The sequence below is a fragment of the Mustela lutreola genome, chromosome 14, assembly GCF_030435805.1.
Source record: "Mustela lutreola isolate mMusLut2 chromosome 14, mMusLut2.pri, whole genome shotgun sequence".
Lineage (NCBI taxonomy): Eukaryota > Metazoa > Chordata > Mammalia > Carnivora > Mustelidae > Mustela > Mustela lutreola.
The window spans coordinates 37909380-37926730 of record NC_081303.1 but is presented as its reverse complement, the minus strand read 5'-3'; the positions used below and the strand labels follow the sequence as shown (position 1 = coordinate 37926730).

Here is a 17351-nt window from a genome sequence, read left to right as displayed (position 1 = left end):
AATTTATCTTTCCTACCTGTTCCTTATTCAGTCCCTCTCTCAAAATTTCCTGGTTTGAGTACCCAATTTTCTGAGCAACTTCATCTTTTTGTGTTGGGCTGATTATTTAAAAATCTACAGTTTGCTCAAACATAGCACCTGGACACCTGCCACTTGAGTTCACTTTATTAAAGGCACTCTGCAACCCTGCTGTCACCTCTTCTGAGTAAAGGGACTTGGCTCTCCAGAGACAGGTCCCCCTGCTTAGAGCTGAGCCAGAAAGTTCCAGTTATTTATCTGCTGGAAAAGAGAAGCAGGATCACGATACAGTTCTGTCCCACTGGCACAACTGGCTTGTCTCACCTGGCCTATGGGGCAGGTGCCCGTTACCAGTCAGAGGACAGGCTCCCGACATGAAGGAGGGGGCAAGCGCAGCACTGCACCCCCCGTCGGCAACACACAATAACCAGCCTGACTGCACATTCCTACTCATTCTGAAAATCACTGCCTCAGCCATGGACATCCCTCAGAGATGCCACCCATGTGCCGCACCCCGAGTCTCCCATTCATGACCGCTACTGACTGTGGACATTTACTTGTGTGATGGTGGCCTCACGCAACCTCTCCTACGAGACTGGGTTTGCTATATGCCTCACTATATTTCAGTGTCTGCCACGTGGTGGTCACACAATAGTTTCGTCAAAACAGAGGAACGAATGAGCCAAACCCATGGTTCTCCTATACGAACAAGCTCCCTGTGCAGAGCACTAACCTACTAGTCACAGGTATAAATGCTATTCTTTAAACTGCAGTCACTCGGATGTTGTGCATTTTACCACCCAACACAGTTTCTGAAAAATCTGATGAGATTAAAGATTGCTATCTCTGTATTTTGCCACCTAAGATCACCATTTAGAAATGCTATTTTCATATTAAAAAGTACAAGAACATGGGGTGCCTGGCCGGCTCAATCGATGGAGCGTTTGACTCTTGATCTCTTGATTATTTAAAAATTAAGAAAGAAAACCTTAAAAAAAAGTGTAGGAATATGACTCTGAATGGAAATTTTGAGTAACTTTAGTTCTGTGAAAAACAATACGATCCTTCATTTTCTTATTTACTGCTTTTAAGAAGCACTGGCTTAAAGGGAAAGAAAGTAGCCAAAACATAAATTGTGTGTTTAAAAAAAAAGGCTGTTTATAGCCACAACACTTTGCTTCCCACCCAACCCCTGCCATCTAAGTAACTGGCTGCATTAAAGCACACAACAGCAGGAAAGAGGGAAAAATGGAGAGAAAAATGGAGGGCACCTGGGTGGCTCAGGTGGTTAGATGTCTGCCTTCGGTTCAGGTCATGATCTCAGGGTCCTAGGTTAGAGCCCCGCACCCTGCTCCCTGCTCAGCAGGGAGTCTCCCTCTCCTTCTACCTGCCCCAGATGCCCCTGCTTGTGCCCCTTCTCTGTGTGTCAAATAAATAAATAAAATCTTAAAAAAAAAAAAAAAAAAAATGGAGGGGCACCTGGGTGGCTCAGTGGGTTAAAGCCTCTGCCTTCGGCTCAGGTCATGATCCCAAGGTCCTGGGATGGAGCCCCGCATCGGGCTCTCTGCTCAGTGGGGAGCCTGCTTCCCTTCCTCTCTCTCTGCCTGCCTCTCTGCCTTCTTGTGTCTACTACTACTGTCTGTCCAATGGATAAATAAAATCTTTAAAAACAAAAAAACAAAAAACAATGGAGAGAAATTGATCCTCCAGAGAAGATGCCGATTCTGTTTCAGGTTGACCGAAGAGGAACAAGGACACAAGGACCAAAAGCCACAGAGTCAAAGACCAACCTCACCCCAGCAATGGCGTGTGCCAGCAAGGTCTTCCCGCAGCCCGGTGGCCCGTGCAGCAGGACTCCGCGAGGCGGGGTGGCGCCCAGGTGGCAGTACACCTCAGGGTGACGCATGTGGATAAGCATCTTGCAGACTTCCTGGCAGGGAACAGACAGGAAAGACATCTTTCTCGGCCCAAGAGGGAGTGAACCCCATGGAAGCAATCGGCCTGTCCTCCCAACTAGCCTGAAGCCAAGGCTGCAGCCCAGCTCTGGTGCCCGGTGGAGGACCCTCTCCATGCCCACCACCCCCAGCTGTCAAAGCACCCACCTCGCGGCATCACGGACATGACGCGTGGGAAGTGGAACAGAGCAGATGCTAAGTGAACAGTAATTGTCATTCCTACTTCTGCCACAACAGTACCACTCACAAAACACATATCTTCCATACACTATAATTCCAGTCGTGGCGAAGTAGAAGGTACTACACTTCTTTCCCCCTCAGCACCCTGAAGGTACAAGCCGGGTTTGCCCTTCTCCCCTCCCTAGACTCCTTTTCACCCCCAGTTCCTACCAGAAACAAAGAGGCAGACTTTGTTGGAGTAACAGTTTGGCAATAAGCCCATCTCAGTAAAATTCTGCACTCGAGCTAACCTTTAATGTCGTATCATTGCCTCCGACGTCTTCAAACTTCACCTTGGAGACCTGTAACTCTAGCTCCTTGGCTTTAGCTTGTACACAAAAGAGATGAAAAGATTAGTGATTCAGTAGTAACTCAGAATTCTACTGAATAATGTCTAAGGAAACCAAGGTCCATGGGACAGTGAAGATTTTTCTCACAAACATCACTGCACACGGCAGGTCCAGGCACAAGGGCTGGGACTGAGGACGCCACTCCCTGAGCCCACTGGTCAGCCCCCCTCCCACCCCCCAGGACTCGCAGCGCACCTTTCCGCTTCAGGACAGCTTCGATTTCTCCATCTGCTTCCTGAAGGTCTTTCTTCCTTTTGCTTCCTTTCCTCTTCAGCCTACTTTTCCTTTTTTCACTACTCTCCAGAAGAGAAGCATCCTTGGAATCCTGGAAAGAAAAGAAGTTTTGATATGCCCTACTCGAAATCACAGCACCAGTATTTCTTTCTTTCCTTTTTTTTTTTTTTAAAGATTTTATTTATTTTTTATTTATTTGACAGAGAGACAGCAAGAGAGGGAACACAAGCAGGGGGAGATGGAGTGGGAGAAGCAGGTTTCCCGCTGAACAGGGAGCCTGATGTGGGACTCAATTCCAGGACCCTGGATCCCTGGGTGGAACTTAGAAAGGTTTTTAAAGAAAAAAAAAAAAAAAAAAAGGGTATCTACTTACACTGCTTACACTGTATTTTCATGGTGTACCATTTTGGCAGGCTCCCTCAAGTTATTACCTTAAACTCAAAGTGAGCCACACACTGGTTTAGCACTAACTTCCCTTCCTCCCAGAACAACCAACTTTCTCTAACACATGCCCAAAGTACCTATTTTTTAACCCGCACTGGTAAATGCACCTTGGAAGGCTCATTAGGCACTAATTCAACAAAGTGACAACTATATGTCAGACGCATTTTTGAGATTTTAGTTATTTATTTTAGAGAGAATGAGACAGAGAGAGAGAGAGAGAGAGCATGCACACGTGTGCATGAGTAGGGGCAGGGGCAGAGAGAGAGAGAGAGACTCTCAAGCAGGCTCCTTGCCCAGAGCAGAGCCCTATGCTGTGCTCGATACCAGGACCCTGAGACCATGACCAGAACCAAAGTCAAGATTCAGACCTCGACTGACTGAGCCACCCAGGTGCCCCCATTAGCTGCATTTTAGCCAGGGAGACACTATTAAATAAACCAAAGGTCCTATTCCCCTGAAGCTGATGTTCTAAAGAGGAAAGTCAAAGAAAAAAACCCAACAAGAGAATTACTCAGTTTAAGTGGTCTTAAGTGCTTGACAAAAAGGAGATGAAGGGGAGTCAAAAAGTTGGAGTCAGTATCCAACTACGGGATATTTTACACATCAGAAAAGGACACTGACAAGATTACAGGAAAGAAGATATGAGGAATGTGGGGACAGTACCAGATAGAAGCACAAGCGCACAGGCCCCAGGTGAGCATGCATGGGGTGTTCAAGGCCACGGTGGCTGAGATGACTGAAGAGCCAGTAGGGTAGCCGTGTGCACAATTTTCCTGGCTACTGTAAGGCCTTGGATTAGACTGAACAAAGCCATTTTTAATACATGAATGGGAACAATCTGACTTGTAAAAACAACAACTGTGGGGTGCCTGGATGGCTCAGTCAGTTAAGTGTCTGACATCAGCTAAGGCATGATCTCGGGGTCCTGGGATCTAGTCCTGCAAAGGGCTCCCTGCTCAGTGTGGAGTCTGCATCTCCCTCTCCCTTTGTGCTCTCCCTCTCAAATAAATAAAATCTTAAACAAATAAAATGACATCTGCGTATGGAAAATAAACTGGGGGGAGGTTATTTCAGTAGTAAAGGCTTAGACCTGGACAGAAATGGTGGCGACATGACCTCGTTCTCTGTATGCTTCCAAATCCCCATGCCCTTCAAGAAACACAAGAATCTGCTGATGTTACTTCAAATGAAAAGGTGGTAATGTGCTCCAACTACTTAGGGCTAAAATTCCACTACAAAAATACCTCTATCTCAGATCCTGGCTTCTTGTGATTACTCTTCTCATCTGTCAGGTCCATCTTTCCACCAGTTCTGTCGATAAACCACCCTCCCTCAGAACCTCTGGCCGGGGTCTTTAACGGGATGGAGCCTGTTCCCGAAGGTGTCCATGGGGTCGAACCAGTGGTTTCTCTGGGCTCCATCTCAGGAGTACTTGAAACAGAATCAGAATGTCCTTTCCGATATAAGGAGAGTAGGGAGCTGTTCATGTGATTTGCTGCCTGGCAGAAACATGACATCAGCATGAATTACTTGAAGGTACTCATGGGAAGCTGGTTACCTGTAAATTCCACTACCCACCTTCTCTCACAGCATTTCAGCCAGAAAACACAGGGGTTCACAAAAAGATGCTTCATAAACAAACATTTACTGTTCACAAATGATGTCCCCCCACTTCACCTCAAGTTAATGCACCAATTCATAAATGTTAAATAAAAAGTTAAATAAAATCAAGCAAGTAAACTCCCTTTTAAAAAATACAACAGTGGGAGCGCCTGGGTGGCTCAGGCCACCTCTGCCTTAGGCTTGGGTCATGGTCCCAGGGTCATGGGATCAAGCCCCGCATCAGGCTGTCTGTTCAGTGGGGAGTCTGCTTCCCCCTCTCTCTCTGCCTACTTGTGATCTCTGTCAAATAAATAAATAAAATCTTTAAAAAAAAAATACAACAGTGGGACACCTGGGTGGTTCAGTGGGTTGAGCCTCTGCCTTAGGCTCAGGTCATGGTCTCAGGGTCCTGGGATCGAACCCCACATTCGGCTCTCTGCTCAGTGGGGAGCCTGCTTCCCCTCTCTCTCTGCCCATCTCTGCCTACTTGTGATCTCTCTCTCTGTCAAATAAATAAACAAAAATATTTTTTTAAAAATAAAATAATAAAAAAAATTTAAAAATAAAAAAAAATACAACAGAATCGGGTGTAAAAATAAGCTGGTTGTCAAGGAGAGTCACTACTATCCCATCAATTCAATACAGAATCAGAGAGAACTCATTATCATTCTAACGTTGTTAATAAATTTAAGAACTGAATTACCATTAGGGAAAAAATACAGTAAGTTACAAATCATCTGGCATATTATTTCTACATTTCCCTTCAATCAAAGCCTACTTCTTGGAAATGTCAACTCTTTGACAGAAAATGTATCCTTTTCTCAATTTTTACTGATAATTCCCCTTTCTCTTCCCCTATGCCCTTATTTCTGGCCACTCTCTTCCCCTTTTCTTCCTTATAAAATAAGCCTAAAATAAGCCATAAACACAAATACTGAAGGATGGCCATCCGGAGAATTCTTCAACACTATACATAGAAAGTTTTCAATTATTTATTGATGGAGGTGTTCAAAGTCTCTTATTCTATTCCACACTGATTTTTTTAAGAAGTGTTCATAATGATTTTTTAAAAAAACCAAAATGGGTCCATTAAATGTCTGACTTACCTGTGGATCTGGGTAGTCTTCCATATTTGAATCATCATCTGAATAGCTTTCAGTATACCTCAGTGAGGAAAAGAAACATTTTTTAAAATTTTTTTTAAAGACTTTATTTATTTATTTGACAGACAGAGATCACAAGTAGGCAGAGAGGCAGGCAGAGAGAGAGGAGGAAGCAGGCTCCCTGCCGAGCGGAGAGCCCGATGCGGGGCTTGATCCCAGGACCCCGGGATCATGACCCGAGCCGAAGGCAGAGGCTTTAACCCACTGAGTCACCCAGGTGCCCCGAAAAGAAACATTTTAAAGGCTTTTTTCCCACATCCTAAAAAATTTACTACCCAAACAAAAAAATATACTAAGACACTACTGGGTATTTACCCCAAAGATAGAGATGTAGCGAAAAGGGCCATGTGTACCCCAATGTTCGTAGCAGCAATGGCCATAGTCGCCGAACTATGCAAAGAACCAAGATGCCCTTCAATGGACAATGGATAAAGAAGATGTGGTCCATATATACTATGTAATATTATGCCTCCATCAGAAAGGATGAATACCCAACTTTTATATCAACATGGACAGGACTGGAAGAGATTATGCTAAATGAAATAAGTCAAGCAGAGAGAATCAATTATCATATGGTTTCACTTACTTGTGGAGCATAAGAAATAACACGGAGGACATGGGGAGACGGAGAGAAGGGAGTTGGGGGAAATCGGAGGGGGAAACGAACCAGGAGAGACTATGGACTCCGAGAAACAAACCGAGGGTTTTGGAGGGGAGGGGAGTGGAGTGGGAGGTTGGGTGAGCCTGGTGCTGGGTGTTATGGAGGGCACATATTGCATGGAGCACTGGGTGTGGTTCATAAACAATGAATTCTGAAACATGGAAAAGAATTAAAAAATAAATAAAAATTAAAAAATATATATACACTAAGGCAAAATATTATGGTAGTTAATAGTCCAGGCTTTGGAGTTAAGAGAAATCTGGATTCAACATTCAACAGTGCGGTTACTAGCTTCTACTTAATCTCTGTGAGGACCTGCTTCCCTATCTATAAAGAGGGAGAATAAATAATACCCACCTCACTGGCTTATTAGAAGATTCAACAGAAGCTCACCAAGTCCTTAGAGTACATAATAAATGCTTAATAAATTGTGGTTATCTTAATCCTAGCAATTAATAAAAGTGAAATGCAAATTCCTATCTGACCCAAGGCTCTCATTAGGAATATCAGATGCCAAAAAAGGGGAAATATTCCAGCAAGCCATAATTAAATAACTAAGTAACAAATTAACAAATTCTATATGACCCAGTCACATGACCAAGTGCAGCTTTCCCAAGTCTGTCCATGAGAAATGAACGTACACAGAGGTTTTCATATCCTACAGTAAGGAACAGGCATAAATCCTAACAAGTACAAACTGAAAATGCAGTCTCAGTTCATCATAACCCAGAGTTGATACTTAATAGCTTCAGGAAACTATAGGACCCTGCTACTATTTAATCAAATGTCTTTAGAAAGTAATTAGTAAGTAAAGGACTCTTTTTAAGCAAAAAAGGCTTACGTGGAAAAAAAAAAAAAGAAAGGCTTATGTGAATGTTATGTCCCATTTTTATAATTAAGACATGAATTCTCTTGTTATTCATTAAATTCTAATAATATAAGTTTGGGCATTTCTAATCAATGTAAAGAAGGTGAATTATTCAACTATTTAGGAAAAAAATCCATTTTGCCTATGAGTCACACCCTACAAATACAAGCAGACTAAAGAGTTAAATATAAAGCTGTAAATAAATAAGCAAAAGTACAGTAATTATCCCATATACGCCTGTGATAGAGCTTTCTAAGTATATCAGCATCAACCATAAAGACTGACAAATTGGACTAGGTTCTCTAATCAAAAGACACTTTTTTAAAAAAAAGATTTTATTTATTTATTTATTTGAGACGGGGAGGGAGAGAGAACATGAGCAGGGCGTAAGGGCAGAGGCAGAGGGAGAGGGAGAAGCAGGCTCCCCACTGAGTAGGCAGCCCGATTCAAGACTTGAACCCAGGAGCCTAAGATCATGACCTGAGCCGAAGGCAGCTGCTTAACCAAGTGAACCATCCAGGTGCCCCAAAAGACACTTTAAACAAAAATAAAAAACAAATGGCAGAATGGAACAAGCATGTGCAATACCTATAAAAAGTAGTATTATTTTATACAAATATATCTGACAACTAATATGGAAAATTCGAATACCTCTCAAATGAAGAGACAAAACCCATAAGCAAGCAACTAACAGAAAAAAGATGAAACAGTCAAAAAAAAATTGAACTTCACAAGTTATCAAAAAACTACAAATAAAAATATATCAATTTTCACCTAAGAAGCTGGCAAAGATTAAAGAATAGTACTACTAGGACCACAGGGGTGGCCCTGTATGTACAGGGGTGCATAAAAATGCACTCTTTAGGGACACCTGGGTGGCTCAGTCGGTTATACATCTGCCTTCGGCTCATGATCCCAGCGTCCTGGGATCGAGTTCTGCATCAGGCTGCTCCTCAGCAGGAAGTCTATTTCTCTCTCTGCTTGCTGTTCCCTCTGCTTGTGCTCACTCTTTCCCTGTCTCTCTCAATCTAAGAAATAAATAAAATCTTAAAAAAAAAAAAGAAGAAAAGAAAAGAAGTGCACTTTTTATACAAAACTGCTGGGAGTATGAACCCAGACAACTGTTTGGAAGACAACTCCAAATGTATCGGAAATCTCAAAAATGTATCTTTGACCCCAGACAAACCACTTCAGGAATTTAACATTTAAAAAAACAAAGAAATGGGGGTGCCTGGGTGGCTCAGTTGGTGTCTGCCTTTGGCTCGGGTCCTGATCCCAAGTTCCTGGGATCAAGCCCCACATAGGGCTCCCTACTTAGTACAAAGCCTGCTTCTCCCTCTCTCTGCCTGCCACTCTCCTTGCTTGTGCTCTCTGTCAAATAAATAAGTAAAATCTTTAAAAATGTATACAAAGATATGTCCTAAAGGATTATTTACTATGTGCACGATAGTGCAAAACTGGAAAGAACCAAATGTTGAACTAGTTAAGAAAATGATGGTAAATCCAAATGAAAAGGCAGCAAAGTGAAAAGGAGCTACCAACATAATACTATAGACATCAAAAGGAAAATGAGAGGGTTATCTTGAACTTTATGCCAACAAATTCCACACCCTAGCTGAAATGGAAATGTTCCCTTAAAAGTACAATTTACCAACACTGATAAAAGAAAAAGAAGATAGAAAGAGCCCTAGATCTAGCAAAAATAAATGTTATCTAAACCCCTTCCAAAAAGAAGCCTCTAGGTCAACATGAATTCTAGGTGAATTCTAACAAACTAAGATAGAACAACAGTAATACTACGCTAACTTTTTCATCAAATAGAGACATAAAAACATTTTCCAGCTAATATTATGAAGTCAGTACAACCCTAATACCAAAACTTGATGAAGACACTGCAAAAGAGGAAAGAAATGGGGGTGCCTGGTGGTAGTCATTAAGCATCTGCCTTCAGCTTAGGTCATGATCCCAGGATCCTGAGACAGACCCTTGCAAAGGGCTCCCTCTTCCACTCCCCCTGCTCGTGTTCCTTCTCTTGCTATCTCTCTGTTAAATAAACAAAATCTTTAAAAGAAAAAAATGCACACCAGTATGAATAGAGACATAACCACATACAAAAAAAGATTAGCAAACAGGATTTTCCAATATCTAAGAAGGATAATACATCAGGACCAAGTAAGGTGTTTCCCAGGATTAAGACCCACTTAACACTCAAAAAAATCAACATAATTCACCAAATTAATAGAACAAAGGGAAAAAACATAGCAAAATCCTTCATTAAGTGCATAAAGAGCATTTGAAAATGTAATACCCATTCATGATAAAAACCCTCAATATTATTACTTAAATGACAAAATTAGTTGGTACCTTTTTACATATCTGGCATTGTATTAGGGCAGAGGAAAACACAGATAATGATATGGGTCTGTTGCAGATACATACATAACAATCTCAACACCATATAACAAGCAACATCACAAATATCTATAAATAGAAGTTAAGGAAATCTGCAGAAAGGCATCTAAAACGGCCCAACAAAGGCACTAATGTGGGGTCTTGAAGGCTGGGTGGGAGTTACAGAAAGCCACTCATACAAAGGCACAAAAATGTGTCCTCTTTGGGCAACTGTGAGTATTCAGTAGGCCTGAAGCAAAGATCTGGAGACAGATTAAGTATTACATGTAGCCAATGCTGGCGATGAAGAGCCACTGAAAATTTTGCAAATAGAAATGCAATGTGACTGGGCTCCTGCTTAAGAAAAACAGTTCCTTTTCTGTAATCCTTACTCATTATCGTCTTCGTCTTGTCTTGCTCTTTTTGCCAGATGTTCATCTTCCAATTCTGTTAGATCCTTAAGTTCTTTCTCACTAGTAATTATATTAAATACTGAAACAAAGAGAAAAATGTCATGACCTAAAACAATTCTTTAACTTCATTAATAATTTAGTTCTAACACTAAAAGACTCACCTTTTTCTACCTGAATCCTAAAAGCATTTCTTTTTCTTCGACCGTAGTCTATACTGAAAAACATGAAAAGAATCTTAGTACAGTGGTCTCCACCAACGTTTTCCCATTAGACTCAATCTAAATTGATCACATTAATTTGCACAAGTATGTAAGTATGTCACTATATTCACCCTGACCATAAGCTTATTTTCACTCTCTCTCTAACAAATAAAAATCCTTAAAAAAAAAAAGCTTATTTTCAAGGAAATTCTGAGTTTACATTTCACTACTATAAATTTTTTTCTTTTGAAATTTTATGTATTTCAGAGACAGAGAAAGAGAGAGATAACATGAGCAGGGGAAGAAGCAGAGGCAGAGGGAGGAGACTCCCCACTGCGCAAGGAACTCAACACAGGGCTTGATCCTAGGGCCTGAGCCGAAGGTAGACACTTAACCAACTGATCCACCCAGGGACCCATAAAATTTTCTTGATTAGAAATGGAGTTATAGAGGCACCTGGGTGGCTCAGTGGGTTAAGCCTCGGCCTTCAGCTTGGGTTGTGGTCTCAGGGTCCTGGGATTGAGCCCCGCTTCGGGCTCTCTGCTCAGTGGGGAGCCTGCTTCCTCCTCTCTCTGCCTGTCTCTCTGCCTACTTGTGAAATAAATAAATAAAATCTTAAAAAAAAAAGAAGAGAAAAAGAAAAAAGAAATGGGGTTACAGGGGCACCTGGGTGGCTCAGTGGGTTAGGCCTCAGCCTTCGGGTCAAGTCATGATCTCAGGGTCCTGGTATCGAGCCCCACATGGGGTTCTCTGCTCAGCGGGGAGTCTGCTTCCCCCTCTCTCTCTGCCTGCCTCTCTGCCTACTTGTGATCTCTCTGTCAAGTAAATAAAATCTTTAAAAAAAAAAAAAAAAAGAAATGGGGTTATGGGGCGCCTGGGTGGCTCAGTGGGTTAAAGCCTCTGCCTTTGGCTCAGGTCATGATCCCAGGGTCCTGGGATGGATCAAGCCTCACATCGGGCTCTATGCTCAGCCGGTAGCCTGCTTCCTCCTCTCTCTCTCTCTGCCTGCCTTTCTGCCTACTTGTGATCTCTGTCAAATAAATAAATAAATAAATAAATAATCTACTAAAAAAATAAAAAAAAGAAATGGGGTTACAGCATCAGAACTACTGGCAGCTTGTACTGGAAGAGACAGGAAAGATGAAGGAAGGAATACGACTGAAGTTCTAAGATTATACAGGAAGGGCCATCAGCTGTGGACACACATGACCCTTCAAGGAAAGGTATGAATGACTCTAAAGGAGGCTCAGAGGTTGGAGGGCTGCCACCACTGCCTTGGGCCCAGGGGTCCAGATCTGGAAAGTGGCACTGTCCCTCTTAAGGGCAGGGCGGCCATCCTAGTGGGCCCACAGGACAAAGCAATGAAGCAAACTAATCCAATACAACTGGTGTTTTTATAAGAGTAAGAGGGGCACCTGACTGGCTCAGTCGGTGGAGCACGTGACTGCTGATCTCACGGTTCTGAGTTTGAGTCCCACACTGGGTATAGAGAATACTTAGAAATAAAATCTTAAAAGAGTAAGAGATTAGGATACAGACAGATGCACAGACGAAAGAGCAGGTGAGGACACAGGAAGAAGACAGTCACCTGCAAGGCAAAGAGAGACCTCAGGAGAAACCAACCCAGGCAGAGCCTTGAATGATCCCTGACTTCCTGCCCCACAACTGTGAGACTTTAAGCTTCTGTAGTTTAAGATCCCCTACCTCAGATTCATTTCTTTCTTTCTTTCTTTTTTTTTAAGATTTTATTTATTTATTTGACAGAGAGAGACACAGCAAGAGAGGGAACACAAGCAAGGGTAGTGGCAGAGAGAGAAGCAGGCTCTGCGGGAAGCCTGATGCCGGGCTTGATCCCAGGACCCTGGGATCATGACCTGAGCCAAAGGCAGATGCTTAATGAATGAACCACCAAGGCGCCCTGTCCGATATTTTTTTATGACAGTCCTAGCAAACTAGAATACTGAGAAAAAGAAAACAGAGGGTCTGAAATATACAAAGTGGTGATAATTCATGGAGTGAGGTATCAGGAAAGGTGAAGTTAGAGACAGAAGAGAAAAACTGAATCTTTAGGGGGAAGCCTAGAGATGTTTCAAGGTAGCCAGGAAGCTCAGGGAGATCATACCTGATGGTTTTAATTCTTTAATGAGACAGGAAAAAAGGCAATACTCCTGACCAGACTGTAAGGTACTGAAAGGGAAGCAGCAGCCATTTCCCTTAGTAACAAAGACAGCATCTTGCATATAATAGGTAATTGATAAATCTTTGTATACCTAGACTGAATTCTAAACTTTTGGACTGGTGAATAAATGCCAGCAGTGATTAATACCAACTGGATTGTTGGATGGAAACTAAAAATAAAGGCATGAATCTGGAGATTACATCTCTTTACCTGTACATTCTTTGTAAATCAGATGCTAAGACTCCAATGTCCACATATTTGCCACATTTGTTACTGGTGAGGTACTACAACAGAAAATAAGACAAACTTCAACACTATTTTAAACTCAGTGATTTTAATCAGAGATTGAGCCATTCAAACATTTATGCTTTAATGTAAACTCTTCATTATTAAGCGTATCAGAAACATTAAAAAAATCACTACATAATTATCAAGCCTGGAATCAGAGAATTTAACATTATTAATCACTATGATAGCACGGTACCAATAACTAAAATAGCTATAAGTGAGGGCTTATAACACTCTAAATTCCCAAATACCCCAGAACAAAGCACTAGGCTCACAAGGGCATGAAGGGCTATTTAAGTCTGAGGGAGCATCATAATATCTGTCACCTGTCCAATACTGCAGGAACTGCTGGCCAGAGACCACTCATGGTTTCAATATTAAATCACTTTTTGATGATGTCAGATCTTTGCAAAACTGGATTTTCAGCAGTTGCTGTAAGTAAATCCCTTGCAAAATTTAATGTGGAATCAGATATGAGAACGTCAGAGTCAATCTGACCCAAAGGGCATACAAACCCCACTCACATATGATTATTTAGGAATGAAACACAACAATATTAATTTTCCCATTTTTATAAATCACTTATTTCAAAATGCTACTAAGTTACTTGGATTAAATAGTCAGGAAGTGGCTTGAATCTAACTGTTTAATAAATAGACCCAGCAGGTATTACTTGGCCTGGAGGCACCAGGAAAAACTCCCAAGAAACTGAGGGCTCTGGGCACCTGCTGCAGGCCTCTAACTCATTCTTCTAGCAGCACTCACAGTCCCATGAGGGAAATTGGTCTCCCCCACTTTATACATGGGAAAGTCTCAGAGACTTTAAAAGGCCACTTACTTACTTGGCAGCATGTAAATTACAGGGCCAGATTTCAAACCCAGAATGTCTGCCCACTTCCAAGTTTCTTTTTTTTTTTTTTAAACAAACATTTTATTTATTCATTTGACACAGAGAGATCACAAGTAGGCAGAGAGGCAGGCAGAGAGGAGGAAGCAGGCTCTCCACAGAGCAGAGAGCCGGATGCGGGGCCCGATCCCAGGACCCTGGGATCATGACCTGAGCTGAAGGCAGAGGCTTTAACCCACTGAGCCACCCAGGCGCCCCCCACTTCCAAGTTTCAATGCCTGCTGCTCATCCAGTCAAGGCATGCCTGACTTCAGACAGCAGTTTCTTCTCAAGAATCCCTAACACATGGGACGCCTGGGTGGCTCAGTTGGTTAAGCAGCTGCCTTCGGCTCAGGTCATGATCCCAGCGTCCTGGGATCGAGTCCCACATCGGGCTCCTTGCTCCGCAGGGAGCCTGCTTCTCCCTCTGACTCTGCCTGCCACTCTGCCTGTGCTCGCTCTTGCTCTCTCTCTCTCTGACAAATAAATAAATAAAATCTTTAAAAAAAAAAAAAAAAAAAAGAATCCCTAACACAGGATAATGGTCTCGGCATAAATGCCTCCAGTGACAAGAGACCAGGTGATCCTCTATGTGTGAATAAATATATATACATATACACACACATATATATAGACACAAGTGTGTACACATGTACAAAACTTTAAGATACAACAGAAACTCGCCATGGTTACCCCTACAGAAATGAAGATGAAGGGATTCTTTCTTTCCTTTTATGCATTTCTGACCCTTCTATTTTAAAGCATAAGAACCTATTGCTTTCATAATAAGCCAAAGCAAAAGCAATAGAGAAAAATGGATAACGTGAAATGGTGAAGGGCTGTGTAAGGGCCACTGGATTCAGCCATTAGGAATCACTGTTGAGACATCGGTTGAACGCAGCAAAGCAGCCAGTGGTGGGAACATCCAGAGGCAGCTCTTGAGTTGCGGGAATGAAGGTCATGTGCCTGGCAGGTCTGAGGTCAGTGTGGTGACGACAGTGAAAGTAAGGGGGATGGCAGAAGGAAACAGGACAAAAAAGTAGACAGGGGCCAGACTACATCACATTCTTCACGATGGGTTTTTCTCTAGATAACTCTGGGAGTCCATCGGAGGGGTTTTCTGAGCAGGGCTCTGCCAAGCTCCTTTTGAAAGGACCTCCCTGGCTGCCCTGCAAAGAACAGACCTTAGGTAGAACTAGGAGAGATCAAACCGGTTTAGGCTATGATGGCTGGAGGTACAGTGAGGTAGGAGTGTCCGGGTTTGCAGTATATTTTGATGGTAAAGCCGAATAAATTGCTGATTAATTGGTTACAGAAAGCAAAACAAAGAAGGAGTAATGGTTTTTAAGGGTTTGGGCCCTTACAACTGGATGGATGGTAGTGTCATTTACTGAAACAGAAAACAATAGGAAAAAAACAGGTTTGGAGGCAAATATCAAAATATTCAATATGGATCTGATGTGGGAGATACCCATCAGACATTCAAGAGGAAATGTTGAGTAGGCAGACGGTTATTCAAAATAAAATCCACACTAGACACATGAGTCTTGGGACTATACAGACAATACTTAACGTGATTGTATGGGGCATCTGGGTGGCTCAGTCAGTGAGGTGTCTCCCTTAGGCTCGGGTCATGATCCCCAAGTTCCAGGATCCATCCCCAAATCGGGATCTCTGCTAACAGGAGGTCTGCTGCTCCCTCTCCCTCTGTCCCCTGCCCCTACAAATCATGCTCTCTCTCTCTCAAATAAATATTAAAAAATACAAAATTAAATGTACATATACTTTCATTGAATCTGTTTATATACTCATATATTTATATTTAATTTTATGTTTATAGTAATTTTAGTGAATGTATAGAAAACATATAGATAGTACTTAAAGATTTTACACTGGAGGAGACCACCTAGGAAGTAGGTGAGAGGAATATGAGTCTAGAGAAACAGCGCAGGGGCTCAGGGCACTTCCAACACTTAAGAGTTTGGAAGGAAGAGACCCATCCGAAAAGGGGACTACAGCACTAGCGAAGCAAAAGGGAAAGAAAATATAGCTCCCAGAGTACGGAGTGCTGAGAAATTTCTCCCTCCTCCTAAGACTGCCGGCAGACAGTGCCACTCACTGCAAAACATTTACTACACACCGCTTTCTACAGATGAGTATGAAAATGAAAAACCCGTAGGCAAGAGCCTATTACAATATCTGATCCATGCCAAGCACCCACCGCCGTCCCGGCTCCTCCTGGACTGCACCTGTCCCTTCGCCAGCTACTCCCGGGCTGCACCGCCGCCGTCCTCACTCCTTCCAGGCTACACTCGCCTCCATCCTGGCTCCTCCCGGGCTGCAGCCGCCCGGACCCCCAGCTCCTCCAAGGCTACACCCGCCCCCGTCCCGTCTCCTGCCGAGCTGCACACGCCCCTTCCCTGTCTCCTCCCGGCCTAAACCCGCTCCTTCTCCGTTTCCACAGGCGCTACACCCAGCCCCGTCCCGTCTCTCCCGCGCTGCGCCCGCTCCTTCTCCGTCTCCACGGGTGCTGAACCGACCCCGTTCCGGCTCCTCCCGGCCTGCACCCGCTCCTTCTCTATCTCCTCTCGGGCTGCACCCGCTCCTTCTCGGTCTCCACAGGCGCTACACCCGCCCCCTTCCCGTCTCCTCCCGGGCTGCACCAGTCCCCGTCCCAGCTCCGCCGGGACTGCACGCGCCCTTTCCCCGACTCCGTGGGCGCTGCATCCGCCCCCGTCCCGTCCCGTCGCCTCCGGAGTGCACCAGTCCCCTCGCTGGCTCTTCCCCTCGCTGGCTGCACTCGCCCCTTCCCCGTCTCCTCAGGCGCCGCACCCGCCCGGACCCCGGCTCCCAGCAGTTCCGCGCGGCGGAAGGGCGGCCGACGCACCGCCCAGGACCCGGGCCGTGACAGGCGGCCAGTCCAGCCTGGCCTGGAAGCCGCCGAGAAGGGGCCGCGCACAGTAGCTACCTGCACGACTCGCTGCTTCAGCCTGTTGTCCACGAACCTCGCGGGTCGTGGCTTCATCGCACGCGTCAGGGTAGCCCCAACTAGGCGGCCCGCTCCACTGGCCCGGGGTCCTCGCAGGGCTGCCCACGACGATCGCCGGGCCGCCCTCTCCGCCTGCGCCCGCCCGCGCCCGCCCGCCCGCCTTTCGCGCCGCCCCGCAGCTCCTGTCCCACTGCCAGTGAGGAAGACGCCCCCGAGAACAACGACACCTGCCAACCCCAGGGACTTTCAGGGAGTCTTATTTTGCAGGCTTGTCCAGAGGGCCCTGGAAGACAAGGACCCCTTTTGAACACGCTCAACTTTATTGTTCCCCGCTGAGCGGCCACGCCTGCGCGCGGCCACGGCCAGCACCTTTCGGGCTGCGTGGCTCGGCTTGGGTTCTGGGTCAAGTTCCAGTCACCCCCTCCTCCGTGCAAAGTTAGTGTGGGCCGGAATCGTAATGAACCCCAAACCTAGAGACCTCCAGGACGATG

General features: G+C 44.3%; 1 protein-coding gene across 8 annotated transcripts in view; it reads right to left on the bottom strand.

Moving 5' to 3' along the window:
* The window catches only part of NVL (nuclear VCP like), a 97696-nt gene extending 80725 nt beyond the window's left edge, over positions 1-16971 (bottom strand). For 4 of the 8 annotated variants that reach the window (XR_009347274.1, XR_009347275.1, XM_059145094.1 and 1 more), the window contains exons 1-9: positions 16840-16971; positions 12908-12981; positions 10480-10532; positions 10298-10397; positions 5929-5986; positions 4465-4719; positions 2738-2867; positions 2444-2520; positions 1814-1948 (exon numbers count right to left, since the gene is read on the bottom strand). Coding sequence is in view for 6 of the 8 variants with exons in the window: in XM_059145094.1 (XP_059001077.1) it covers positions 1814-1948; positions 2444-2520; positions 2738-2867; positions 4465-4719; positions 5929-5986; positions 10298-10397; positions 10480-10532; positions 12908-12981; positions 16840-16896 (939 nt within the window). In the remaining 2 variants the exon portion in view is untranslated. Of the gene's footprint in view, positions 1-1813; positions 1949-2443; positions 2521-2737; positions 2868-4464; positions 4720-5928; positions 5987-10297; positions 10398-10479; positions 10533-12907; positions 12982-16092; positions 16224-16839 lie in introns of those variants that run through there. The other 4 variants (XM_059145098.1, XM_059145095.1, XM_059145096.1 and 1 more) reach the window with 4 other exon arrangements.
* Between the last annotated feature and the right edge of the window lie 380 nt (positions 16972-17351).